A 26,705-nucleotide genomic window follows, 5' to 3' on the forward strand; every position below is an offset into this window, starting at 1 on the left:
TACTAAGTCCCACACCCACGCTGCCTGTACCTGGTAACCTCTGTTGCTTCCCTGTCCCTCTTCCTGTGCCACATACCACAGCGACTAGAGGTGCTCATGGAGACGACACTCCCATTTCTCCCTTGATTTCAGGCCTGTGAAGACTCCAAGCTTAGAGTGAGAGCAGCAGGCATCACCACTCGTCCAGCCTTGTCATGTTCTGTGCCCCATCCTGCAAATGCTGGCTTTCCCAGTCCACCCACTGTATGCTGTACCCTGCCTACCCTGCACCTGAAGCCCTTTGGGCCCTGGAATCAGCCTGGAACCCTAGGAAACTGGTCTCAGCAAAGGTGGTTCAAGGCCCTGGTGAGGCACCTTCCCACAAGTACACCGTATTTAATCTCCAGGGATCACTCAGTGTCAGTGGGTGCTGAGAGGCCTGTTCTATCACACTATCAGCCACAGTGAGGAGGTGGTGTGTGAATGTGATTAGCTCTGCATTCCTGATTTAGAGAAGGTGAGACAGACACTTGGAAAGAAAAGGTCAGATTGTAGATGGTTTAAGGTCTCATCCTCACTAGCAGGGAGAGCTGTTCCTATTGAAAATACTATGGGCTTCTTATCAACTCAGTTGTGTGGTGCAGGTATTTTTTAATATACAGATGTGTGCAGGTGTGCAGATTCAGGTAAAGTACAGATGTGCTCAGTTGAGCAGATAGGTAAGGTATGGACGTGCCCAGATGTGTGGTATAGATTCAGGTAAGGTACAGGTATGCTGGATGTACTCAGGTATGGTGCAGGTACTCAGGTATGATACAGATGTGCTTAGGTATGTGGTGCACATTCAGAGAAGGTACAGGCGTGTGGTATAGATACTCAGGTAAGGTATAGAGTTGCTCAGATGTGTGGTAATACTATCAGGTAAGATACGGATACGCTCAGGTTTGTGGTACAGATGCTCCCAGGTGTATGGTACAGGTGTGCTCAGGTGTTTGGTACTGAGGCACTCAGGTGTCTGGTACAGATATTCAGGTGTGTGGCGCAGATCCTCTCAGTGGGAGTCAAGGGTTTTGGCCAGTGGAGACACCGTGAGGAGTGGGAGATGCTGAATGTGAGGGCGTTTGGCAGTCTCTGAGGCTGTGGTGGGGGGAGCCAACTCTGCTCACTGGACTGCCAGAGAGGCAGGTGAGCTTTGGGGGTCAAGGGGACCTTACTGGAGCGCAAGGCTACCGGAAGGGTGGTGAGCAAGCCCTCCTGAGCCACCAGGCTCCCTTGGCAGGAGGGCAGGAAGGTAAAGGGCTCCGAACGCAGTCCACAAGTAGTTGGCCACACGGGGGCAGTGCATCACACCTCGGGCACCAGCTGCCACATTCTGACCTGCCAGCATGGAATTCACAGAAGCTACCCAGCAATCGGGGACAGTGGGGCTCAAGGTGGTGGGGAGGCAACAACGCCACTAGAAAGTTGTGCGAACACTGACTAGCAGCTTTTCGTTCATCAAGTTGCTCTGCTCATGCTGCATCGGGTCCACTTGGAGTCGGGTGTTTGGGACGAGCAGAAGCACTGCTGAGCAGATGGCCTGGCCTGGCAAGGTCACAGGGAGGTTAATCCAGGCAAGCTGCAAAGGCCACCACTGTACCCAGTCCCTGTCCCATTTCCCTTCCTTTGTTCCCCATTACTCCTCTCAGTCCTCCATTCTTGTCCTCTACCCCCCATCCTTCCTTCCCCATAACTCCTCCCCAGCCCCCATCCCTAGTCCTCCACCCCTATCCCTGTCTCCCATCCTCAGTCCCAGGTCCCCTGTCTCTGTCCCCAATCTCCTGTTCCCTATCCCTGGTCACTGCTCCCAGTCACATGCTATTACAGCTCCTTCTCTTGCCATTTGAACAGTGTATTGACCCAGCTCCTAATTGACTGGTAGAGAAATGAAAAACCTCCTCAAGACCCCTGGAGTTCTCATCCAGTTGTTTGTGAAGAGGACAATAGTCCCAGAACAGTCAGGACATCTGACCTTGGCCTCCTCTGCAGTGACCCCTGAGGTCACTGTTGCCAGCTGGGAGAGTCTCCTATCCCAGTCTAGAGTCTGGCCAAGGAGGAGAGCAGGTGGGGGTGGGGGTCAGGACGGTGGGGGTGGGGGTCAGGACGGCGGGGGCGGGGGGGGGGGGCGTCACCACCAGGGGTCAGGCTGCCAGAGATGGGGTCTGTTACCCTTCATCTGAGGAGGGCAAGGGTTGCAGGCCAAGCAGAGGGCAGATCTCTGTTGTATGGCTGAGTCAGTCCCCATGGAGTCCCCACTGGGCCCTCCTCTTGTCCCCTCTGACCAAGGTGCCCATGCGGACAGGCTGCCAGGCTGCCCTGGAAGATGGGGACCTGAGCAGCTTGGCAGTGTGTGCCCACCTGGTACCCAGACCCTCACCCTGCACTGCATGCACACATGCACGCACATGTGTGGATGTGTGTGAGTGTATGGATGTGCGTGTGTGTGTGAGTGTGAATGTGTGCCTGTGATTATTTGACCAATGTCTTACCCCATAGATTAGAGGCTCCAGGAAGCCAGCCCATGTCAGCCTCTAAGAGTGGGAATATACACACCTTGGGGACGGCATTCTTACCTGTTGTGTGTGTACGTGGTGAAATATATAGGACATAAAACTTACCATTTTAACTATTTTAAGCATTCGTTGGCATTAAGCACGTTAACATCATTGTGCAGATGTCACCTCCATCATCTGCAGAACTTTTCCATCTTCCCAAAATGAAACTCTGTCCCCACAAAACACTAATTCCCCATCCCTGTCCCCCAGCCCTGGCACCAACGATCTGCTTTCTATCTCTTGGAATTTGCTGACTCCAGGGACCTCATGTAAGTGATAGCACGGTATCTGTCCTTGTGTGATTGGCTTATCTCACTCAGAATAATATCCTCAAGGTGAATCCATGTTGTGGCATGTGTCACAATTTCCTTGCTTTTAAAGACTGAATAATATTCCATTGTATGTATGTACCACGTTTTGCTTATCCATTCATTTGTCAATAGACGTGTGGTTTGTTTCCACCTTTTGGCCATTGAACATGAACATCGTAGCTGCTGTGAACATGGGTATGGAAATATATCTTCAAGTCCCTGCTTTCAATTCTTTTGGTTCTATACCCAGAAGTGGTAGATTATATGGTAATTCTATGCTTAATTTTTTGAGAAACCTCCATGCTGTTTCCCACAGCGACTGCACCATCTTCATTTCTACCAACAGTGCATGGGCCTCCAACCTCTCCACATCACTTAAAAAAAAAATAGCCATTCTAATGGGTGTGAAGCGTTACCTCATTGTGGTTTGATTTGCATTCTCCAAATGATTGGTGATGTTGCACATCTTTCCAGGTGCTTATTGACCATTTGTATGTGTTCTTTGGAGAAATGTCTATTCAAGTCCTTTGTCCATTTTTTAATTGGTTGTCTTTTTACCTTTGAGTTGTAGGAGCTCTGTATGTATTCTGGATGTTAATCCCTTATCAGATGTGTGATTTGCAATTATTTTCTCCTATAATAGGGTGTGTTTTCATTCTATCATTAGTGTCCTTTGTGCACAAGAGTTTTAAATTTTGATGTACTTTTTTTCCTCTTTTGCCTGTGTTTTGGGTGTCATTCTGTAGGATAGCGATGCCAAATCAATGTCATGAAGCTTTCCCACTTTCCCCTGTGTTTTCTTCTAAGAGTTTTATCTTTTATGTTTACATCTTTGATCCACTTGAGTTCATATTTGCATTTGGCGTGAGGTAAGGGTCCAACTTCACTCTTTGCATGTGGAGACCCTGATGTCCCACCACAACTGTTCTTTGCCCATTGCATGCGCTCGGCACCCTTGTCGGATGTCACTGACCGCACATGTGAGGGTTTATTTCTGGGCTCTCTATTCTGATCCATTGGTCTATATTTACTTTTTTTTTTTTGTAGATCAGAAAGTGGAGACCCAGAGAGGACTCGTAACTTGGCTGAGGTTATGTGATCAGCAGTGGTGGGGCTGGGGTTTGACCCTGCCCTGTTCACACTGGGAGGTGGGGAATGCAGAGGGCACATCTGACTGGCCAGCTCTTCCTACCAGATGACACACAGGCCAGCAGGGGTGTTTTAAATAGGTCACACTAGCTGCCCACAATTCAGGAAGATTTTAAGATGGCAAAGTTCCTCTTGACATTGCCTCAACAATGCAAAGAACCAGAGCGGGAAACAAAGCTTCGGCCTCTGATTACGTCAGGAGACACCTGTCCCCAAATCCCAGGAAGGACAATTCAGGGGAGAAGGGAGAAGGTGCTGGTCCCTGCAGAACCTGGGAAGGCTCAGAAGGGTGCTAGCAGCAAAGGGTGGGGCAAGGAGCGGCTGAGGGAGTCCTGAGGTCTTCCTGCAGGACAAGCCCCTTACCCCAGATGGGAGGTCCGAGAAACCGCCTTCCTGAGAACATGTACTGTGATACTCACCATCCAGCAAGCCCACCACTCAGATGGCCTATGCAGGGCAGTGCTGCCCTCCTGTATGAAGCCTGGCAGAGTTCACCCGACATGTGTAAAAGGCAACTTAGGGACCAGAAGAAGTGTTTAGAGTCCTACGGTCTACAGCCAGCACCTCAGATGACTCAGATGACACTGCATCCATTAAAAAATGAACCAATCCCATAAGAAAGAAATAATACAGAATGAGAATTAGCCCTAGCTGGTGTGGCTCACTGGACTGAGTGCTGGCCTGCAAACCAAAGGGTTGCAGGTTCGATTCCCAGTCAGGGCACCAGACTGGGTTGCGGGCCAGGTCCTCAGTAGGGGGCATGTGAGAGGCAACCACACATTGATGATTCTCTCCTTCCCTTCCCCTCTCTCTAAATTAAAAAAACAATATCTAGTAGAGAGGAAAAAAACAGAGAATAGTATAGGGAAGAAAATTTCAAAACAAAAGAGGGGGATCATTTTCCAGAACAGGTGAGGCTTGGTTTGGAAGGAGGAGTGCACTGGCGTCCAGCACTGTGAATGGACAAGGTTGCCATAGGGGACAAGGAGACTCTAACCCTCCTGTGAGGCCTGGCACAGGCCCACGTGAGGCTCAGCGACAGGATGGCTGCACCAGCAGCAGCAATGTCAGGCATGTGGAGGGAAAGTTGTTTCCACTTTCAATTCTGTCCTGGTCTAGCTGTCCCCTAGCTGTGCAGGTGGACTTTAAGAAGTTTTCCTTTAGCCCTTAGAGGGTGTGCTCCAGCAAAAGTGAGTAAACAAAGAGGAAGGCCTGGGGTTCCAGAAATGAAACCAACATGGGACAGGCCAAGGGGAGCTGGGAGAGTGGGCAGTGGCCTGGAGGGAGCTGTCCCTGTGCGTGTGGGATTGAGATGGTTTGACCCACGGAACCCTGCGGAAGGCCCTTGGACGGAATTTACAGAGCTGCCAGAGGATGTGGAGGACAACAGCAGGTTCAGAAAAAGCCAAGCCAATGACTCTTTGTTCAGTTGAGAATGGGGGTTGTACAAGAAAGGAAATAAAACATAGTAAATATGTCAGGAAATTTAGTAAGTTGGCCCTCCCTCCCTCCCCATCCTCCCCACCTCTCTCCCCATCTCTTTTCCTCCTCCTCCCTTTCCCTCCTTCCTTCCCCTCTCTCCTGCCTTTCCTCTCCCTCCCTCTACCCCTATGGGCTATAGAGCAAGGTACAAGGTGAATGAAGTTTCTGCACTGTCCCCCACCTTAAACCCAGATGTCAGGTGGTAAAGGGCATGTGGGTGGCCTCTTCTACAATAAAAGGGGACCTCTAAGCTGAAGGAGTAGGACAAGCCAGGATATGCCTGGAAGGGCATTCCAGTCACAGGGAAGAGCACCTGCAAAACATGAAGGTTTTTGACTATGCTCTCTTCCAAGTGTGGGTTCCTCACCCCACACTTCCTTGGAAGTAGGGTACTATCCTGCACCCCAGGAGTGGCTTCCCTGCTAGACACCCTGTGTTGGGTGAGACTCTGATCATCTGCTTCAGGTGGGGAATCCGTCCTGGTTCCCTGCTAGAAGGGGGATCTGCAAAGGATGATCACCTGGTGGGGGCCAGAGGCACCCCTTTGAGATGCATCAGCTGGCAGAGACTGGGCTCCATGGGACTTCGGGGCCACCAGAGGCTGGGCTGTTGGCACCAGGGTGGGAGTACTAGGAGGTAGAGGTGAGTGGCAGGGTCAGACCAACCCACTCCCTGAGGGTATTTCATCTCCTCACCCTCTATACTCGTTTGCCAGTCGGCCACAACCAATGCCTTTGGTGTTCAGGAACAACTCCTGAATTGTATTTCATTGACTCAAATGTCCCTGGGCCAGCGGAGCTCCTGGCCTCCCGGAATGATCATCTATGAGCGGTCCTGCCCCTTCCTGCACCTCTGTCTTGGGCCTCCTGAGGATGGAGTCTGGAGAGGCACCTGGAGCCCCAGGTGCTGCAGGGCCATGCTTTGAGTGGTTACAGCTCATGTGGCTAGCTGTCACATCCCCGAGCTCTCACTTGGGAGGGCCCCATCTGAGATGCAGACATTTAGGAGAGAGGGTGGCACTTCGGGGTTTCCTCTTTCCCCAGCATCCATTCCTGATTCTCTGGGAGGACAACTGACCCAGGAAAGAGAAACTTCTCCCCAGCTGGTGGCAGCTGGAGGACTCAGGCCCACAGAGCCAGTTTGCGGTGGGGGGTCCTGACTGTGGAGAGAGAGAGAAGGGGCATCTACTAGGAGGTTCTGAGGAGAAGGCTGCTATTGGGGCCATGTCCAGCTGCATGTGGACCGTCATGGGGAAAGTAGGGGCAGGGTAGTCACAATGAGGAAGGTATAGGACACTCCTGGATATACACTGCAAACTGTCGTGTGCACACAGCACCTGTGTGAACGGGAAGCTGCCAGAGGGAAGTCGTGCCTGCTGAGCCCCTGGGAACACCACCTTGGATGAAGCAGGGCAGGAGCCACTTCTTTCTGGTGGGGTGCCCAGAGCTCCCAGAAAGGGTGCTCCCCTGGGAGCCCTGGGACTGCAAGGGAGGCAGCCTTCCTGGGGAGGGTCATCTGTTTCTGCTCAGTTCCATTGACTGCCTGAGGCTCTGCTTTGACAACCAACACAGGGGGTGGCCTCTGTCCATCCAGGGCAGTATGAGGGATGGAGGGGGAGGTGGATGCTGGTTTTCTTCGGCACCTTGGGCTGTACAGCTTTACCTGTCTACCTAAAGCCAGTTCTCTGATGGGATGTGACTGGTGTCTGGACAAAAAATAGGGGGTTCCCTGAGATGTGGGGGTGCAGTCTTCCCACGCAGGAGAAGTGTCAGCTCTTACTGCAGTTCCTCAGGGTGGGTGATCACGCAGGTGTTTCTGCCCACATTCGTAGAACCAAGGGTCCCCCCATGGGCCTGGACTTCCCATGGTCACCACTGCCAATCCAAGAGGTGCCCCCAACATCACACATGTGCTCACTTATTTTCTTTAACAAAAGAAAAAATTACCAAAAACATACAAAAGTACCACATGGTTCTTACAAAAACATTTAGGAATCATAGAAATTTAAAAAATATAAAGGAGAAACTAAAGTTCACCTGTAACCTCAGAATTATCCAATCAACTTGTCTGTGTATAATGCACTTTACAAAAATTGGATCAAGTCACAACGACTGATTTTTTACTTAAAACATGCAGCACTATAGCTGCACATTGTTCCATGTCAAAAAATAATATAAAACCGCCTACTCAGCCAACATTTTCAGCCCCTGCTCTGCAGCAGGCGCCGCGCTGTCCCTGAGAGAGAGGCCTACGGAACAGCCCTGGCGAGCCTGCCTGTTAGACACAAGGAGTAAAGAAACGTGCGCTGTGACGTCAGGAGAGTGCACACTATGAAAACACCAGGGAGAGTAGAAGGATAGTGGTGGGCTTCCATCTGGCGTTCCCTTTGAGGACACAAGAACAAGAGGCTGGCCCTGTGAGTAGCTGGAGAAGAGCACTTTCCTGAGGGGACAGCAAGAGCAAAGGTCCTGAGGCACATTGCTCATTCAGAGGGCATCAGTGAAGCCAGGGGGAAGCAGTTGGGGGCTTCTGGGGGGAGCATTTTGCTCAGAGCCCAGGAAGGGGGCTGGAGTGACATCTTTGGCTGCAACTGTGGGCAGGAGGGGCACGGAAGCCCCTGCAGGACCGGCTGCGGAGATTTGAGGTCGGTCTTTAGGGCTTGGATGAGGACGGCGGTGGGGGCTGAGGTGCCGCCTCAGCGAACCACTGAGGGACTGGACCAGGCAGAGAACAGAGGCTGGGTGACCCCGTGGCGGGCCCGGTGAGGACTGTGGCGCCAGAGTGGGCTGAGGTCTCTGGGGCCCCTCAGACGTTGGGCAGAGACCCCAGGATGTGAGGCCAAGCTCTGGGAGTGTTCTGGGAGCTCCGGGACAGGACACGGGGTCCGCGCGGGGGTGGGGAGTTGTGCAAGTCAGGTCTTCACCAGGACAAAGGAGGGGAGGGGGCCTGAGGACTGCAGGGTGGGAGAGAGGAGGAGGAGGGAGCATGCTCGAGGGGTTGGAGGGTACCCACCCCTGGAGGCCCAGGAAGGAGAGGTGAGGGTAGGGGCGTGCGCTCGGCAGCGCGGGCTCCCAGTGCTCACAGCTTGCGGGTTAGCAGAGCAGGGCGTCTACGCCGTGCGCACCCACCTGGTGGGACCCGAAATACCCAGGATTGGGACATCGCACGAACGAAGCTGAGGTTGTAGGGAAGTTCAGGGTCAAGAGCATTATGTACATTTACAGTTTGTAAAACCTTTTGATTCTCGCAACAAGCCCTAGGAGCTGGCGGGGCCGGACACGTTACCTCCTGTTACGTATTGGGTTCGGGACCGCTAGGTTCGGGCGGCTAGGGACGCTGGGGCTTCCCCTTTGCATCTCGCGCAGGTGTGTGCTCTAGCTACGGGGCGCAGGTGGGAGGGGCGCGTGACTGAGGGCGAGGAATAGAGGATGTGAGGAGGGCACGGGGGCCTCGAGAGGCGCAGGGCACTACCCAACCCGGAGCGGACATTTCCCTGTGGAGGCCACGGGGACAGAGGGGTATAGGGCGCGACCCCGCAGAGGCGCACACAAACCCGGAGGTCTAGGGGACGCACGGGGCGCAGGGCGCGACCCCGCAGAGCCGCACTCAGACCTGGAGGTCTAGTGGACCCAAGGGGCGCAGGGCGCGACCCCGCAGAGGAGCACTCAGACCCGGAGGATCAGAGGACACGAGGGGATGCGCGCGCGCGCGCCCCCTGCTGCCTCCCGGCCAGTCGGCTCCGGGGCGGGGCGGGGCGGGCTCGCGTGCCGGGGTGGGGCCGTCCGCCGCAGCCGCCGCCTGGTCCCCGAGATGCGAGAGCCCGCAGCCTTGCTGCCACAGCTCCTGGCCCGGGCGGGCTTTCCCCACGGGCGCGCCTGAGCTTCCGAGCCGAGCGGCCTCGGTAAGTGCCCTGGGCGGGCTCCGCGGCCCCGCTGCGCGATGGAGACGCTCTTGGGGAGCCTTCCTCCTACAGGTCCTCCTGCCCCATCCTCCGTTAGATTACCCTCCTCCCACCCCATCCCCACGTCTCAAGGCCCTGGGGTCCAACGGGCAGCTTCTCACGTAAAAATAAAAACGGAACTTTTGAGGAAAACCGGTCCACTTCCACTGCTCATGGTCCACTTCCACGGCTCACGATCCCTCAATCCCCCACCTCATAGCCGCAGTCCTCCTTCTCCCCCTTCCCTCCTCCCCCCCCCCCCCACGCCCCATGCAGTGAGTTGAAGCTCATGCCTGTGACCCACCCGCACTGGGGGAGTTGGTCTAACTGCCCTCAGTCTTAGCCCAGTTTCTTTCAGAAATGTTTTGGACAGATGCTGGCGGGAGGCTTTGAACCCACGTCCTGAGCTTTCACCGGGGCAGCTGGGGGTGGAAAAGGCTGGGCTGGGGGCTTCCCTAGCCGGTGCGGCACAGCTTGGTCCCTGGCACAGCTCGTCCGCTGCTGCTTCCTGGCGGGGAGCACCAGGCCTAGTTCTCACACTTGGGAAAGGCGGAAGGGCCCATGTTCCAGGAATTCGCTCGGTTGCAGTTCGTCGCACCAAGAAAGTCTTGTTTTGAGTTGCTGAAAATCCCAGATTGTGGATTCTTCCTGAGTGGTACAGACCCTCAGGGACCAGCCCACCCGGACATTGTCCCAGTGACCCCCATTGGGAAGGGCAGGTACTGGTCAGGGTCAGAGGTCAGAAGCCTTGGGCAGTTCAGCCCTTGGGTCCCTCCAGTTTCCTGGTTGGTTCCAAGGGCTGGAGCTGGAGATACTGTATTTGCCCCCCTGGAAGCCATCAGACAGGCCTCCAGTTGTTAGTGTCACCTTTGGGGGCATAGGGTGGGGGAAATGGCTTCTGTGGGACCAGCCACAGGCTCTGGGCAGCTGTCCCCAGGCTCTGGGTGCTCTGGACCTCTCCATGAAGGGCACTCCCCAGTGGGCTCTGGGAGAGGCAGGCCCTTAAACCTGCCTTGCCTCTGCCCCGGGTCTGTCTGACCCTGGGGCCTCAGGCCTGGGTTGGAGCCTGTCAGTCATGGGGGAGGAGGAGACCGGGTGGTAATGTGCAGGCCATCCCCACCGATGGGCAGGTGCCACCCTGATGTGGGGGGCTCTGCCACCTCCTGCGGCCCTCCTGAGGTGGCTGGAAGTTACCCTATTTTACAGAGGAGGAGTTTGAGGCACTAACTGGTGGAGTTTGGACACAGATTGTGTGTGGTTTCTGTCCAGGCTTGGTCCCGGAGTGGTGCATGCCCTGTGGAAAGAGGGTGGGGGGCACTGCTGGGTGGGGAGGGTTTTTATTTGTGTTTTGCTTACATGTGTTTTCTAAAATGGAGTTATTCCTTTTACCTCTTATATGTGAAAAGTTCAGATTTCTCTGAGATGTAGCTCAGCTTGGTGAGGGTGGGAGGCCCACAAGCCTCCTGGTCGGGCTCAGTGCACCTGTTGCTGGTCTGTGCGGCACCCAGCCCCCAAGTACCCCCATCCCAGCACTGTCCATGGCTGCAGGAGGGCCCTGGCCCTGGGCAGACGCAAGCTGCCAGGAGCTTAGTGGTCCCCTTAGGCAGAAAAGGAAGGTGGTGGTCCTGGGTTGGATCCTAAATCCCTCCTCAGAGGGGCATTTCTGTGGGGAGGTTGGTTCAGTCCAAGGAGGCTTCAGGTTTTTTAGGAGAATGCACCAATATTTAGTAAAGCAGAGAAACTCCTGCAGAGTACCTGCCTCTGTATTTATGACCCCGAGGTTAGGAACTCTGCACAGATCACACTCCACGCTATGTTACGCAGCGGGGACTGTGGCTAGGGAGGATGGTGGGGCACGTTGACGGTGGCTTCCATGCTCCCCAGTGGAGCGGTACCTGGGGATACTTTTCTGCTCTTGGCACTTTTTGCCATAACCTGCGTTGTTAGGGCCCTTGGAGCATTGAGCTGGAGACACTGAGGGAGAATGTGGCTTTGTGCAGGGGCAGGTGTTGTGCAGGGTTGGGGAGGGGAGGAGCCTGGATCCTTCTTAGCTCCTGCTGTGGGGAGGAGGGTTTTGGATGGAGAGTGAGGGGGTCAGTGCCCGAGGAGTGTTTGGGGCAGATGTGGGCAGGAGACTTTGAGCCCATGTCCTGAGCTTTCACCAGGGCATCTCCTCATCTTCTCGGTTGTCCCCTCACCCAACATCATCCCTGCTCCGAGGCTCAGGCCGATTTGGGAAGTGGTGGTGCTGGGGACAATGTCTCCTGGTGCTGAGATCTCTTGGCACTGGTGCAGGTCAGCTGTCCCTGTCACCTTTGACTTCAAGGGGTGGCTGGGTGGGTTACTGAGTGGTTGGCCTGTCTTGGGGTTCAGGGAAACCTTCCTGGCCTGTTCTCCCCAAGGCTGGAAATGGGCCTGGGTGCGGCTCAGGACTCTCCTGATTGAACTGAGAGGCCTTGCAGTTCAGATGGGAGAGTCTCGCATATTGGTGTCCAGCCACCAAGGGCTGGACCTGGCTTCTTGGAGAAGTGCAGGCAAGGTGGCCCTGGCACTGGGTGCATCTGAGAAGGCTGGGCCTTCTGAAGAATCCATCTACATGTCCCTGTTCCAACCTGTGGCCACCTGGACTCTATCCCCACTCACCCATCCCAACCCATGCTCAAAGCTCCCCGTTCCCTACAGCACCATCACCCTCCACTTAAACCGTGCTTTTGACTTCCAAGCCCCTGCTGCCCCCCCCCCCCCGCCCCCTCCGCGCAGAGCTCCCCGCAGGTGTTGCCCTCGCTGCCATGCCCTTTCTGTCTCACCAATCTGCAAATTTATTTATATTTGCATGTACATTTGTGTTGTACCTTTTAAAAAATCTTCACCCAAGGGTATATTTAATGATTTTTAGAGAGAAAGGAAGGGGGAGAGAGAGAGACATCAATGTGAGAGAGCAACATCGATAGGTTGCCTCCCGTATAATACACTCCCGGACTAGGGATTGCACCTGAAAACCTAGGTATGTGCCCTGCCCAGGAATCAAACCCACAACTTTTCGGTGCACGGGATGACATTCCAACCACCTAGGTCACCTGGCCAGGGCATACACTTTTTATTGAGGTAAAATTCACATAACATAAAATTAACCATTTAAAAGTATATACAGTTCAGTGGCATCTATTTAGTATATTGCCAGAGTTGTGCAGCTACCACCTCTAATTCCCAAATATTTTCTTCACCCCAAAGGGAAGCTCTGGATCCATTGGTGGTCACTCCCCATTTTCCCTCCAGCCCCTGGCAACCATGAATCTACTTTCTTTCTCTATGGACTTGCCTGCTCTGGACGTTTCATATCATGGAGTCAATGCGTGCTCTTTCATGGCTGCCTGCTTTCACATAGCACCACGTGTTCAAGGTCCATCCAAGTTGGAGCATCAGAACATGGCTTTTGTGGCCGAGTAGTAGCCCACTCTATGGAGAGAGCCCGTTCTGTTTATCCACTCACCAGATGATGCTCATTTGAGTTGGTTCCCTTTTCCAGCTCCTGTGATGTGTGGCTGTGAGCATTTGTGTGCCCCATTTTCTTTGGACGTGTTTTCAGTTCTCTTGGGCATCCACCTAGGAGTGGGTTGCTGGGTCATATGGTAACTGTGTTCAGCTCTTTGAGGAAATTCCACACTGTTTTGCACAGCAGCTAACAGAGCACAAGGGTCCCGATTTCTCTTACAGCCTCACCAAGAAAAGACCTGTTATTTTCCATTTATTTTGTTACAGCCATCCCAGTGGATGCGACGTGGTATCTCAGAGTGGTTTTGATTTACGTTTCTCCAGTGACTAATAGTGTTTAGCATCTTGTCATGTGTTTGTTGACTCTTTCTATATTTTCTTTGGAAAAATATCTATTCAAGATGTTTGCCCATTTTTAAATTGGGTTGTTCATCTTTTTGTTATTGAGTTGTAGGAGTTTTTTGTGTAGTGTGAATACTAGATCCTTATCAGTTACGTGATTGGTAAACATTTTCTCCCATTCTGTGAGTTGTCTTTTCACTTTTTTCTGATAGTATTCTTTAAAGCACAAGTTTTAATTTTGATAAAGTCTAACTTGTCTCTTTTTTGTCTTACTTGTGTTTTTGGTAACATTTCTAAGAATCCATTGCCAAATTTAAGATCATGAAGACATATCTTTATGCTTTCTTTGAGAGTTTTATAGTTTAACTTTTACACTTTGGTCTTTGACTAGTTTTGGCTGAGTCTTTTCATATGGTGTGAGGTAGGGATCCAGCTCCGTTCTCTGGCCTGTGGATGTCAGTTGCCCCAGCACCATCTGTTAGACGGTCCTTCCCCGTTCAGCGTCTTTGGCCCTCTTGTTGAAAACCAATTGACCACAGTATGCCTATTCATATGGTACTTTTTCTCTCTTTTTAATGCTTTAAAGATTACTGTGGCTATTTTCAAATCTTTTACCAGAAAGGACACAGTTTTGTAACGAGCCACTTTACTCATTAGTCAGCACAGGCAGCCAACTCTCCATATGGGCTGGTCTGGGTCCATTGAGACCTCACTTTGCTCCTGGTGGTGCAAGCAAACCCCTGACATACCATTTCTTTTGGATGTGTTTTAATGTGCATCTCTAGAATATGTGCACTTAAAAAAACTAGCTTTTTATATTTTTAACTTAATGTTTTGTGTGATGCGAAAGACTTAAATGTAAAGAAGTATTAGCTACAACAGTGGAGTAACCGCACAGGTGAAAAGGGGACCCTGAAGGGTTCTCCACAGCTGAGCAAGTCGAGCAGCACACTTGGACGTGGAGGACCCTCCCCAGTCGTGGGTTCAGGAGAAGGTATTGTGATGTGCCCTGGTTGGTGAAGTTCACAGAAACCAGCCTCTGGCAGTGGTGAGCAGAAACAAACAGAAACTTTGGAAGCCCTGGAACCCTACACCCCTCACTCTTACAAGTCCCTCCAGTGCCTTTATTGGCAGCGACACACTGTGTTAACTTCAAAGAAGAAATGCTCGAGGGGTCCAGTGCATGAGTGCAGGGCAGGCAAGGAGGGCGAATGTGGAGCCTGGGGGCAGTACCGTTCCAGCACTTCATGAAGAGTGTGGGAACCTCACCCCAGCGCACTTCCCGCCTGGCCTTTGTGCTATCCTTGCCGTGCCCTTGACATCTACATGTTATAAACCGCATGATACATGGGGTATTGTCATTGTTTTGGAACTGTTGATTATCTTTTGAAGACATTGAATAGCAAGAACAAATGGACGCTTTGTGTTCCATGTACCATATGGTATCAGTTTCCTTTGGCCTGGAGACACCCTTTCAAATTTCTTCTAGTGTGGGTCAGCAGGAAGTGAATTCTTTCAGCTTTTGTATGTCTGAAAAAGTCCTTATTTCACCTTCATTTTTGAAAGGTATTTTCACAAGGCGTGGAACCCTAGGTCTCCGTGCTTATTTCTCCATGCTTTCAGGCCGGTACAGGCCGGTACCCCACTGTCTTCCTGCGCACGTGTTCCTGAGGAGGTGTCTGCTTCCATTCTCACCTTTGTTTCTCTGCCTGGTGACTGTTTCCTCTGGGGGCCATTAAATTATTCTATTTATTGCTGGTTATGAGCATTTGATTATGATTTCCCCGGGTGTCGTTTTTTTTCACCTTTTTTGTGCTTGGGGGTCATTGACCTTCTGGAATCTGTAGGTTTATAGTTTGCATTATATTTGGAAAAATTTCTGCTATTATTTCTTAATTTTTCCCCCATTGACTCCTTTACCACCCTATTCTTTAGGGCCCCAGTTACACCTCCTAAAATACCTGAGTATTTCATTTTTGTTTTGGTGCTATTGTCAATGGTACTGGTTTCTAAAAACCTGTATTCAGATCGTTCATTGCTGGTCCACAGAAATACAGTGTGCTTTCGCGTGTTATTCTTGCCCCGTGACCTTGCTGAACTCAAGCATTGGTTATCCGAGATTTGTCTCAGTAAAATTGTTGGAATGTGCAACCACATGCCCGTGAACACGGAGTATGTTTCTTCTTTTCCCAGCTGTGTGACATTTCTTTTTGTCACCTCCTTGTCCTGACTGGTGTACAAGTGAGAGGTTTGATGGAAATGGGATGGAGGATGGCCTAGCATCGTTCTATCTCAGGGGAAGGACTCAGTCTTTCGCTGTGGGGTGCCGTGTTGGCTGCAGGCTTTTTCGTAAATACCCTCCCTCAGGTAAATTGAATTAACGACCTATTCTTAGTTCGATGAGAATTATTCATTATTATGAATGATTTGGATTTTTTCAAAAGCCTTTTTGCATATACTGAGATGATCATATGTAATTTTCTATAGTTAATGGATGGAGTGAATTACACTGATGAATTTTGGGGTGTTGAAGCAACCTTGGATTCTTTGGCTAAATCTCACTTGTAATGTACTATCCTCTTTATATATTGCTGGATTCTATTTGCTAATATCTAATCGAGGATTGTATGCCTATGTTTGTGAGGGATATTGGTCTGTAGTTTTTTCTTCTTGAAATTACTTTGCTTTTTGGTATCAGGATAGTGCTGGACTTATAAATGAGTTGGCATCTTTAAATTTTATTTTCAATTTTCTGCCAGATGTTGCAGAGAATTGGTATTTGTTTATTCCTTCACTTGGGAGAATTTACCAGTGAAATCATTGATGTTGTTGTTGGAATAGATAGAGGACTAAACGGGTTACCTATTTTTTCTCAAGTGAGTTTTGGTAGTTTGTGTCTTTCAAGGAATCCATCCATTTTATCTAAATTGTTGAATTTGTGGGGATAGTACCTGTCTTTGTCAATTCAGGCTGCCATAACAAAATAGCACAGACTGGGCAGCTTAAGCAATGGAAATTTATTTTTCATAGTTCTGGAGGCTGGGAGTCCAAGGTCAGGGTGCCAGCTGATTTTGTTTCCAGTGAGCGCCTCCCCTTGGCTTGCAGACGGCCACCTGCACGTGGTAAGGACAGAGCTCTTTTTTGTCTTACCAGGGCAATAGTTCTGTTGGGGCAGGACTCCACCTTCGTGACCCTGTTTAACCTTAATTACCCCCTGAAAGGCACTGTCTCCAATACAGTCCAGTGGAGGACTGGGGCTTCAACACAGGAGTTTTCAGGGGGCACAACTAAGCCTCTAGCAGCATTGTCTTATTTCCCTTCTAGTGTACGTAGGATCTGTAGTGATGTCCCTTCTGATATTGGTAATTCGTGTCTCTCTGGGTCTTGATCAGCGGGGCTAGAGGTGTATCCATTTTGTTGATCTTTTCAAAGAACCAACTTTTGGCTTTCGTGATTTTTTTCTATTTTTCTGTTGAAGTGTCATTTATTTTTTCCTGTTATTTCCATCTTTTTGCTTGATTTGGATTTCTTTTCTTCTAGTTACTTAAAGTAGAAACTCAGCTTACTTACTCGAGACCTTTTTTCTACTGTGCATGTTTAATGCGATCAGCTTCCATCAAAGTGCTGCTCGGCTCGCATCCCACAGAGTGATAAGCTGTATCTTCATTTTTCCTTCAGTCCAAACGACTTTTACATTTCTTTGGGACTTTCTCTTTGACCCATGGCTATTTAAAAATGGGTTACTTTCCAAATATTTGGACATTTTTAAATTTATCTCCGTAGTTTTTAATACTGTAGTTGTCAGCAAACATACTTTATATAATTTCTATTCTTTGAAATTTGTTTCAATTTCCAGAGTATAGTCTGTCTTGGCGAACGTTCTGTGTACGAAGGATGTGTGCCCTGCTTTTGCGGGGGGAGTGTTCTGTCGGTCCAGTCAGCTCATGTCTGCTGTGGTTTGGGTGCTCTATGTCCTTGGGAGTTTGCTCACTTGTTCTGTTGATGACTAGAGAGCAGTGTTGAAATCCCTGATGAATTATCTTTTGTTTTATCAGCTTTTGCTTCGAGTATTTTGAAGCATGTATGTTGTTAGGCGCATACACATTTAGGATTGCTATATCTTGTTGGAAAACTGAACCGTGTATTGTTATGTGATAACCCTCCTTGTCACGGGGTAATCCTTTTTTTGAAATCTACTTCGTTTGATACTCCTACAGCTACGGTAGCCACTTTTGATTAGTGTTTGCATGGTATGTCTTTTGCCATCCATTTACTTTACGTCTTTATGGTCAAAGTGTATTTCTTGTATTTAAAGTGGGCCCATGACGCATATTCAATATTCTCACAGCACTTTCTGCACAGGTTGCAAGTTGTGTGTTTGAGTCTGCCTCGTCTTCCAGGTTGCACACGCTTGAGGCCAGGTGAGGTCTCCTGACCTCCTCCCCATGCCTGTTGGCCCAGAACCTGGCACTGAGTGGTCACTGCACACTCATCTGCAGGGTGTGAGAGGCCTCAGGTGTCCTCACCATACAGAAACCTGAAGAGATGGGCGAGCTGCCCAGCCTCAGGACACAGGTAGTGGACTGCCCCTCAGGGGCCGCTGCTCAGATTCAGGCACTCGTGTCTGGCTGTGCTAGTAGAGGCTGGTGGGTTTGGTCAGCTGGGCTTGGTGCAGCTGTGAGTTAGTGGCCAGAGTGGAAGCCCTGCACTGTGGACTTGAGTGAGAGATTTTATACAGAAAGAGGAAGCCTATTGGCTTAGAAATTCAGGGTCATAATGGGGGATGGGAAGAGGAAGAAGACCCACCACAAAGGCCACTGCAACAGGACACGCAGTCCCAGGGCTGCACGGAGGCCTTGACACTGTGTCTTGGCTATGTGTGTTCTGCGTGGGGTGCCATATGGAACGGCTTCTGTGTTGTGATGGCAGCCCCGGTACCAGGCTGTTCACTGTAGGGGTGTGGTGTTGCAGGTCCTCAGGCCAGGCTGGGGGACCGTGATGCTGCCTGTTGAAGGGGGGATGCTGGCTGGGGGTGCCCTGAGTGAGATGAGGCGTGAGGAGTGTTGGCTTGTGCTGGAGTGGGTCATCTTGCTTGAGTGGCGACGGAGGAGTGGGACCCCAGTGGTAGGGGCAGGGCAGCGTGACACCGTGATCCAGGCACAGGGACCTCAGCTGACATTGCTGCCTTTGGTGGTTTGGGGAGTCCTGCTGGCATTGGGGCCGCTTTGACGTGACTAACTTGATGCTCCCTTCTTTTAGAGCCAAAGACAATGATCCCGCCAGGGGAGTGCATGTATGCCGGCAGGAAAAGAAGGAAGCCCGTCCAGAAACAGTAAAGTATCACCTTTTTTTTTTTTGCTGATTGTGACTGATGAAGGGGGAAGTGTTTGTGTTTTCATTGGCAAAAGTGAATTTTAGGAACGGAGTGAAGGAGGGAGAGGTTTTGGTCATGTCTCCCCAGGGGACGGAGGGCCTTGCAGGGCCTGGCTGGCAGTGCGCACACTGGCTCCCGTGGCAGGGGGGCCCTGCTGCCCTCCTTCAGGGGTGACGTGGGAGAACCTGCTTCGGCCGCTCTCCTGACTTTGAGGGAAGGTGAGGTGAGGGCCCAGTGATGCTTATTTGGCCAGAAGCCCACACGGAGCACTGTGACGGCACCCCTATCTGTGGTGACCTTCCAACCCCGCTCTGCCCATCCTCAGTGAGGACGCACCCAGTGCTCCTTTGAGAGCTTCACCACAGATGAAAGGAGACCATGGGGGGGTGGGGCAGGGGGCCCTCCTCCCCACCTGGGGGTGCCCAGAGCTCCACAGCTCTAGCCCTTCATCACCTCTGGGACACATCCCCACTGCACATAGTCCCTCTACCTGCCCGTGGCCGGCCCAGTGGAGCTCTGGGCCACCGAGGTGTGAGGTCTATGGTAGCTGCAGGAATAACGGGGTTTGGGGGATGCCCTGCAGGGCAGTCAGCAATGAGGCCACCTCTGGCTCCTCCAACAGGGGTCCTGCAGGTGCCCATCATTGGCTGGGGCTCTGTGTATGTGTAATACAGCTCTGTGTTTAGTAAAGCTGTGTGAGAGGGAGAGCTGTGTGTGAGTGTGTAATACTGCTGTGTGTGTAATGCAGTCGTGTGCCCATGTGTAATACAGCTGTGTGTGTAATGCAACTCTGAGAGACTGTGTGTATGCACAAGGCTGTGCATGTGGGCGCACACCTGTAGCATTGTATGTGTGTAGGTCTGTGTTTCTGTGACCCAAACCTGGCGTCTGGTGGCTGCCGGATTCAGTGGGAGGTTCTCAGGAATGTGGCACCCCTAGCCCCAAGGATAGGCAGCAAAGGCCCATGAGGCTGGGCTTTGGCAAGTGGACTTGTCACCCGAGTCTGTCACTTGGCTGTGGCCTCAAGGCACCGCAGGCCTTAGGTGGGGTGGGTGCTGGTGTGCAGGGGAGGCAGCCAAAAAATGCAGCTGTGTGCACCTGGACGAGGGCAAGGCAGACTTGTGCCTCCCGCTCGCATCCACGCAGCAGTAGCAGGTTATTAATTGCAAGAAGGTAAATCAAGGCCCAGACCCAACAAGCACATGCATGCCTAAACTGGGATTGCTCAGTCAACGATGTGGGCATTTGTGACGTTGGCAGGTCACCACACTGCCCGGCGTTGGAGATGTGCCTGTCCCCCAGCCTGGGCACACAGCATAGTGCGGACCTTGGTAATCTGTATGCTTTTGTCACAGGTGAGGTTTTGGAGCCATTTTATTTCCTTCTCTGAACTGTCTGCGTTGATAACTTTTGCTCATTTTTCTGTTAAGTTGTTAATGTTTTTGTGCTTCTTGATCCTTAGGAACGTGTACTAGGGAGACTAATTCTTGAGTGTGTTTCAAATACTTTTCTCCAGTTTTCTTTTTTTTTGTTTTTTAAATCCTCACCTGAGAACATATTTTCATTGCTTTTAGAGATTGGGGAGAGAGAGAGAGACATCAGTGTGAGAAAGAAACATTGATTGGTTGCCTTCTCATATGCATCCCAACAAGGGCACAAACCTGGTATGTGCCCTGACTGGGAATCAAACCCACAACCTTCTGGTTGACGGGATAATGCTCCAGCCAACTGAGCCACACTGGTCAGGGCTCCCCAGTTTTAATGTATTTATGGTGTTCTTTGTCATGCAGAAAAGTTTAATTTTTATGAAGTTGAATTTATTAATCTTTTCCTTTGTGGCTAATTAATTATACATCATAATTAGAAAGACCTCTGCTTCACTTTTATAAGAGAATTTTGCAAATATTTCTTCTCAACTTTTATGGATTCCTTAAAAAAATTTAAATTTCAAGCCCTTGGAACTTCTCCTGGTATAAGGATTGAGGTCTTAACCCGTCTCATTCTCTTCCCTTATGGCCACCAGTTGTTCGTAATACTTTCATTGAATTATCACTCTTTTCCTACTGATTAAGTGGCATCAGACGTTTTATTTATTTTCCTTTAATTTTTTCCCTTTTTATTGAACTTATTGGGGTGACACTGGTTAACTAAACGATACAGGCTTCAGGCGCACAATTTCACACACGTCATCTGTGTGCTGTGTTGTGTTCACCGCCCCCCAGTCACATCCCTCCGTCACCATTTATGTCCCCTTTACCGTCCTCCACTGCTTCCCAACTCCCTCCCCCAGCAATCACCACACTTGTTTGTGTCCATGAGTTTCTTCTCTTTTTTACTTTATAGCTCAACCCCTCTACCAGCCCACCCTGCCCCTCAACACCCGCCCCCAGCTGTCAGCCTGTCCTGGCTCTATGAGTCTGTCTCTGTTCTGCCTGCTAGTTCATGTTGCTTATTCCATTCCACATGTGAGTGAAGTTATACGGTATTTGTCTTTCTCTGTCTGGGTTATGTCACTTAGCATAAGGCTTTCCAGGTCCATCCGTGCTGTCGCAAAGGGTAAGATTTCATTTTTTATGGCTGAGAAGTATTCTATTGTGTAAATGTACCAGAGCTTTTTTATCCATTCATCTACTGATGGACACTTGGGCTGCTTCCAAACCTTGGCTGTTGTAAATAGTGCTGCAGTAAACGTAGGGATGCATATATTCTTTCATCAGTGTTTCAGGTTCCTTTGGTTATACTCCCAGAAGTGGAATCACTGGGTCATATGGTAGTTACATTTTTAATTTTTTTTTTCGGTAAGTCCATAGTGCTTTTCAGAGTGGCTGCACCAATGTGCATTCCCACCAACAGTGCACGAAGGTTTCCCTTTCTCCACATCCTCACCAGCACTTGTAGTTTGTTGATTTATTGATGATAGCCATTCTGACAGGTGTGAGATGGTATCTCACTGAGGTTTTAATTTGCGTTTCTCTGATGATTAGTGGCTTTCACAGAGCATCTTTTCATATGCCTATTTGCCATCTCTATGTCCTCTTTGGAGAAGTGTCTATTGAGGTCCTTTGCCCGTTTTTTTAATGGATTGTTTGTTTTTTTGGTATTGAGTTGTATAACTTCTTTATAAATTTTGGATGTTACCCCCTTATCAGATGTATCATTGGCAAATATGTTCTCCCATTCAGTGGATTGTCTTTTCATTTTGTTGATGGTTTCCTTTGCTGGGCAAAACTTTTTAGTTTGATGTAGTCCTATTTGCTTATTTTTTCCTTTGTTGCCCTTGCCCAAGAAGATATATCAGAAAAAAATATTGCTACAAAAATGTCTGAGTTTTTATTACATGCATTTTCTTCTAGAATTTTTATAGTTTCAAGTCTAATATTTAAGTCTTTAATCCATTTTGAGTTCATTCTTTTATTTTGTGTAAGAAGGTGGTCTAGTTTTTTTGTATGCACAGTCCAGTATTCCCAACACCATTGATTGAATATACCGCCTTTACCGCATTGTATGTTCCTGCCTCCTTTGTCAAATATTAATTGATTGTAAGGGCATGAGTTTATTTCTGGGCTCTCTATTCTGTTCCACTGATCCGTGTGTTTTGTGCGTACCATGCTATTTTGATTATTGATGCATGTAGTATAGTTTGATATCAGGTAGAGTGATTCCTCCAACTTTGTTCTTCTTTCTCAAGATTGCTGTGGCTGTTCAGGATCTTTTGTGGTTTCATGTAACTTTTTGGAATATTTGTCCTAGTTCTGTGAAATATGCCATTGGTATTTTGATAGGAATTGCATCAAATCTATAGATTACTTTGGGTAGTATGGATATTTTAATGATATTAATTCTTCTTATCCATGAACATGGTATATGCTTCCACTTATTTATATCCTCTTCAGCTTCTTTCAGTTTCTAAATTGAGCATTTTAGACTAGTGATTTGAGAAGCTCACAAGGAGCGGCTGGGTGTGTGCATGTGTGCCGAGCATCTCCACAGCGACGTGTTCTGGGAAACTGGGGGCCAGATGACTTCTGTTCTTGATGTTTGAGTGCAGCACACCCAAGCCCGCAGCCCGTCCTTGGGAGTGAGCTACAGCCCTGCATCCCAGTGGTGGTCCCAGCCTCCTCACCATGGCGGAGGGCTGTGGGGCTGTGGTCTGGCCCTGCCCTCTGGAGTAGGTGGTGGGTAGTGCGTCTGCGCATGCCCACCTTTCCTGGGGAAGGTGAGGGTGATGAAAGTCACAGAGCAGGGGGTGAAGAGAGAACATAGAATTTGGCTAGACTTATGGGCACCTGGCTCCTGGGCAGAACCTGAGCCTGAAAAGGTTCGTCAGGGCTGAATGGAGAGAGTGGATGCAGAGAGAGTGGACCTCAGTGCTGTTGGGTTCGTGGGACTTCTGGATGCAGCGTGACTGTGCTCTCCCGGGGTGGCACTTTGAGCTCCCTGGGGTGAGTGAGCAGTGAGCAATCCCTTCTGTTGTCTGCATTTTCTACCTTCGTTGGGCTATAACTGCAGTACCTTGGACTGCACAGATTTAAAGTGCGCAGTCCAATCGGTCTTGACATATGTGAACACCCATGAAAGCATCATTGAAACCAAGGTCCCAGGCATGCCTGTCACGCCTTGAGTTTCCCTGCCATTCCTTCCTGTACCTAGTCCCCCGCAACCTCGGATGTGCTCTGCCCTGCAGACTGGCTTGCATTTCCTGGAAGTTTCTGTAAATAGAATCACATGCCACTGTGCTGGGCTCCTTTGACTGGGCAGAACGACTTTGAAAGGAGATTCCTGCACGGTTGGTGCATCAGAGCCCTGCCCCGACTGGAAGCTCCGTGCTCGTTTATTCACGGGCAGACAGAAACTCGGGCTGGTCCCAGCTGGAGGCCTTTGTGACTGAAGCTGCTGTGGATGTTAGTGTGCAGGTCTTTGTGTGGCTGTGTGTTTCCATTTCTCTTGAATAAATACCTAGGAGTGGAATTGCTGAGTCATATAGTGGGTGTGCGTTTAACTTCTTAAGAAACCACCAAACTGTTTCCGAAGCGGTTGCACTGTTTACATCTGGGCGGCAGAGCATGAGTGTCCTGGCTCCTCTGCCCTCTGTCCGGGGCCTGGACACCAGTCCCCTTAGCATCGGCCATTCTGGCTCTGTGGTTGTCACCCTGCATTTCCCTAGTGACTGCTGGCGTTGAGAACCTTTCAGGCGCTTATTTGCCAACCACACATCTTCTCTGGTGAAGAGTCTGCTTAAATAATTTGCCTATCTTACCAGATTATTTGTCTTTTCACTGAGTTGTAACACTTGACTATGTGTTCTGGATATAAGCTCTTGTGAATATTCCCCCCCATCTATGGCTTCCCTTTTGATTTTCATAAGGGTGACTTTCAAAAGACATTGTAAAATTTTCAATGAAGATCAATCTATCAACTTTTTTCTTGTATGGTTTTGTGTGTGTGCTCTAAGAATCTGGGACCACCGTAAGGTCACTAAGATTTTCTCACATTTCCTTGTAAAGGTACATTGTAGGGTGTAGTAGATTCGGGTCTATGACCCTTTTTGTTAATTTGTGGGAGTGCTGCGAGGTAAGGGTTGATGTTCGTTTGTTTCCATGGATATCCAGTTGATCAGCACCAGTAATTGAAAAGATTTTTCTTTCCCTATTGAATTGCTTTAATAGTATCTTTGTCAAATGAATTGGCCAAAAATATGTGGGTCTATTTCTAGACTATTTTGTACCTATTTATATCTTGTCTCTAATACCAAATCATCTTGAATATTGTAGCTTTTGAGAAGGCTTAGAAGCAATAGGGAAAGTCTTCCAACTTCATTCTTCTTTTCTAATAGGCTCTTCTAGGTCCTTTGCTTTTCCACACAAATTGAGAATCGGCTTGTCAATTTCTGTAGCAAGGCCTGCGGGACTTTTACTTGCTGTTGCAGTGAGTCTACAGACGATCTTCTGGGAGTGTTGCCGCCGTGACGATACCGAGTCTCCAGTCTATGAATGTGGTGTATCTTTTCAGTTATTTAGGTCTTTAAAACTTCTTCTTGGCAATATTTTATAGTTGCGATTTAGGTGTCTGGGATGTCTTTTGTTAGACTTATTATAAGAATTTCATATTTTTAGTGTCACGAGGCTTCCTTTGTGACTCTCCTTCCATCTGAGAGGACTGTGGCCCCTCCTGCACCGTTCCTGTGCAGCTGGTGCTGGTCCCTGGTCCCTGGTCCCTATGGCTTCCTGCTGAGTCTCTGCCCTGGGGGATGGGTGCTTCCTCCACGTGTCCCTTACCCCATCCCTTCTCACCCACCTGGCTGTGGGATGGGCGGTTCGACTCTGGCCCTTGGGGCTGGGAGTGGGGCGGAGGAGCCGCATCAGGGGGCAGCCAGGTGTTCTGAGAAAGTCTGAAAGAGCAGAGTGATGATTGCCAAGCTCTTCAGACACCTATTTCTTCAGTAGGTGAGTGTCTGTCCCCCAGGTGTCCCATGGAGCAAGGGGAGGGGATTGTCATGCTCAACTCATTTTCAGACATGTGCTCTCCGGGGAGGCAGGTGGGAGACTGCTCCCCCAGGTCTGCATAGAGGTGAGATGTGAGCCAGGGCCTCCTGCCCATCTCCCAGTGTCTCTCCTCTTCTCTGACCCCACAAGTGCCGTTGGTGCTGCCCTGTTTCTGGGGGGGTCTTTCACTGACAGAGTGGGCCTCTTCTCTGGCCAGCAAGTGCCAGTCCACACTGGAGTCTTCTCAGTTTATCTCCAAGTCTCTTGCCTATTTATGTTTTGGCTAGTGGTGTGAGTAAATCTGGTGTAAGGGCCTCATTAGGACAAAAAAAGAAAACACACACACAGAAAGCAAAAAGATAACCAAAGATATAGGAGGAAATATTTGAAAATTACATGTCTGATAAGGGACTTGTATCTAGAATATATAAATAACTCCTACAACTCAACAATAAAAAGACAAATAACCCAATTAAAAATGGGAAAAGGAATTGAGTAGACATCTCTCCAAAGAAAATACAAAAATGGCCAACAATTACATGAAGAGGTGCTCAACACTGTTGGTCATTAAGGACATGCAAATCAAAGCACATCCGGATACCGCTTCGCACCAGTGAGGCTGTCTCTTAGAACAAAAAGAAAAATCACAAGCGCGGGCAGGATGTGGAGCAACTGAGTCCCTCCTGCTGGCGATGCGAAGTGGTACGGCCCTTGTGGGAACAGTTTGGCAGTTTTTCAAAAAGTTAAGCACAGAATCACGTATCAACCCAGCTACTCCACTGCTGGGCTTATGTCCAAGGGAACTGATCCCACACATTCAAGTGAAAACTTGGACGTGGATGTCTGTGCGGCGTACTCACAATAGCCACCAAGGGAAGTGACTCAGAGGTACATGGGCTGGCGAGGGGATAAGCAAAATGTGGTAAATCCATGTGGAGGAACACTATTCAGCCTTAAAAAGGAACAAAGTTCCGATAAATGCCACACCACGGATGACTCTTAAAAACCTGCTGTTCAGTGAATGAAGCCAGACACAAAAAATCCCACATTGTATGGTTCCATTTATGTGAAACGTCCCAAATAGGCAAATCCTTGAGATGGAGAGCAGATGGCGGTTTCCTGGGCTGAGAGGGGGGAGACGGAGAGAAACTGGGTATGGGTTTTATTTGGGACTGATGACATGGTTTGGACCCTGACAGAGGTGGTGGTTACACAACACTGTGAATGTAGGCAATGCCACCGAACTGCGCACTTTAAATCGGTTGGTTTTATGTTATGTGAATTACCTCTCAACCAAAAAAAGAAGTGACTGTGGGGTTGGGGCTGAAGGTGCTGCCGTGGTTCTTGTGGCCGGGGCCCGCAGACAGCACGGAGGCCGGGTCTGCAGACAGAACGGAGAGGACAGCCTGTTTAAGGCCTGCTTTCACTGTACTTACAAGCGAACATGCAATAGAAAACTAGGAACTTCTGGACAGAAGAGACCCAAGTGCCTAAAGGCAGCAGGAGCCCAGGGAGGGTCGGCTCTGGAGCCGGCGCCCCCTCCCAGCAGTTCCAGTGCTC

At 49.8% G+C, this 26,705-nt stretch overlaps 1 protein-coding gene across 1 annotated transcript in view; it reads left to right on the forward strand.

Moving 5' to 3' along the window:
• Positions 1–9,318: 9,318 nt before the first annotated feature.
• AHRR (aryl hydrocarbon receptor repressor) overlaps positions 9,319–26,705 on the forward strand; it is an 82,924-nt gene continuing 65,537 nt past the window's right edge. Inside the window, exons 1-2 of the mRNA XM_024578577.3 lie at positions 9,319–9,416; positions 18,549–18,621. Of these exons, the coding sequence (XP_024434345.1) occupies positions 18,560–18,621 (62 nt within the window). The 5' untranslated portion in view covers positions 9,319–9,416; positions 18,549–18,559. The remainder of the gene's footprint in view (positions 9,417–18,548; positions 18,622–26,705) is intronic.

Source organism: Desmodus rotundus, chromosome 1 (assembly GCF_022682495.2).
Source record: "Desmodus rotundus isolate HL8 chromosome 1, HLdesRot8A.1, whole genome shotgun sequence".
Classification (NCBI taxonomy): Eukaryota; Metazoa; Chordata; class Mammalia; order Chiroptera; family Phyllostomidae; genus Desmodus; species Desmodus rotundus.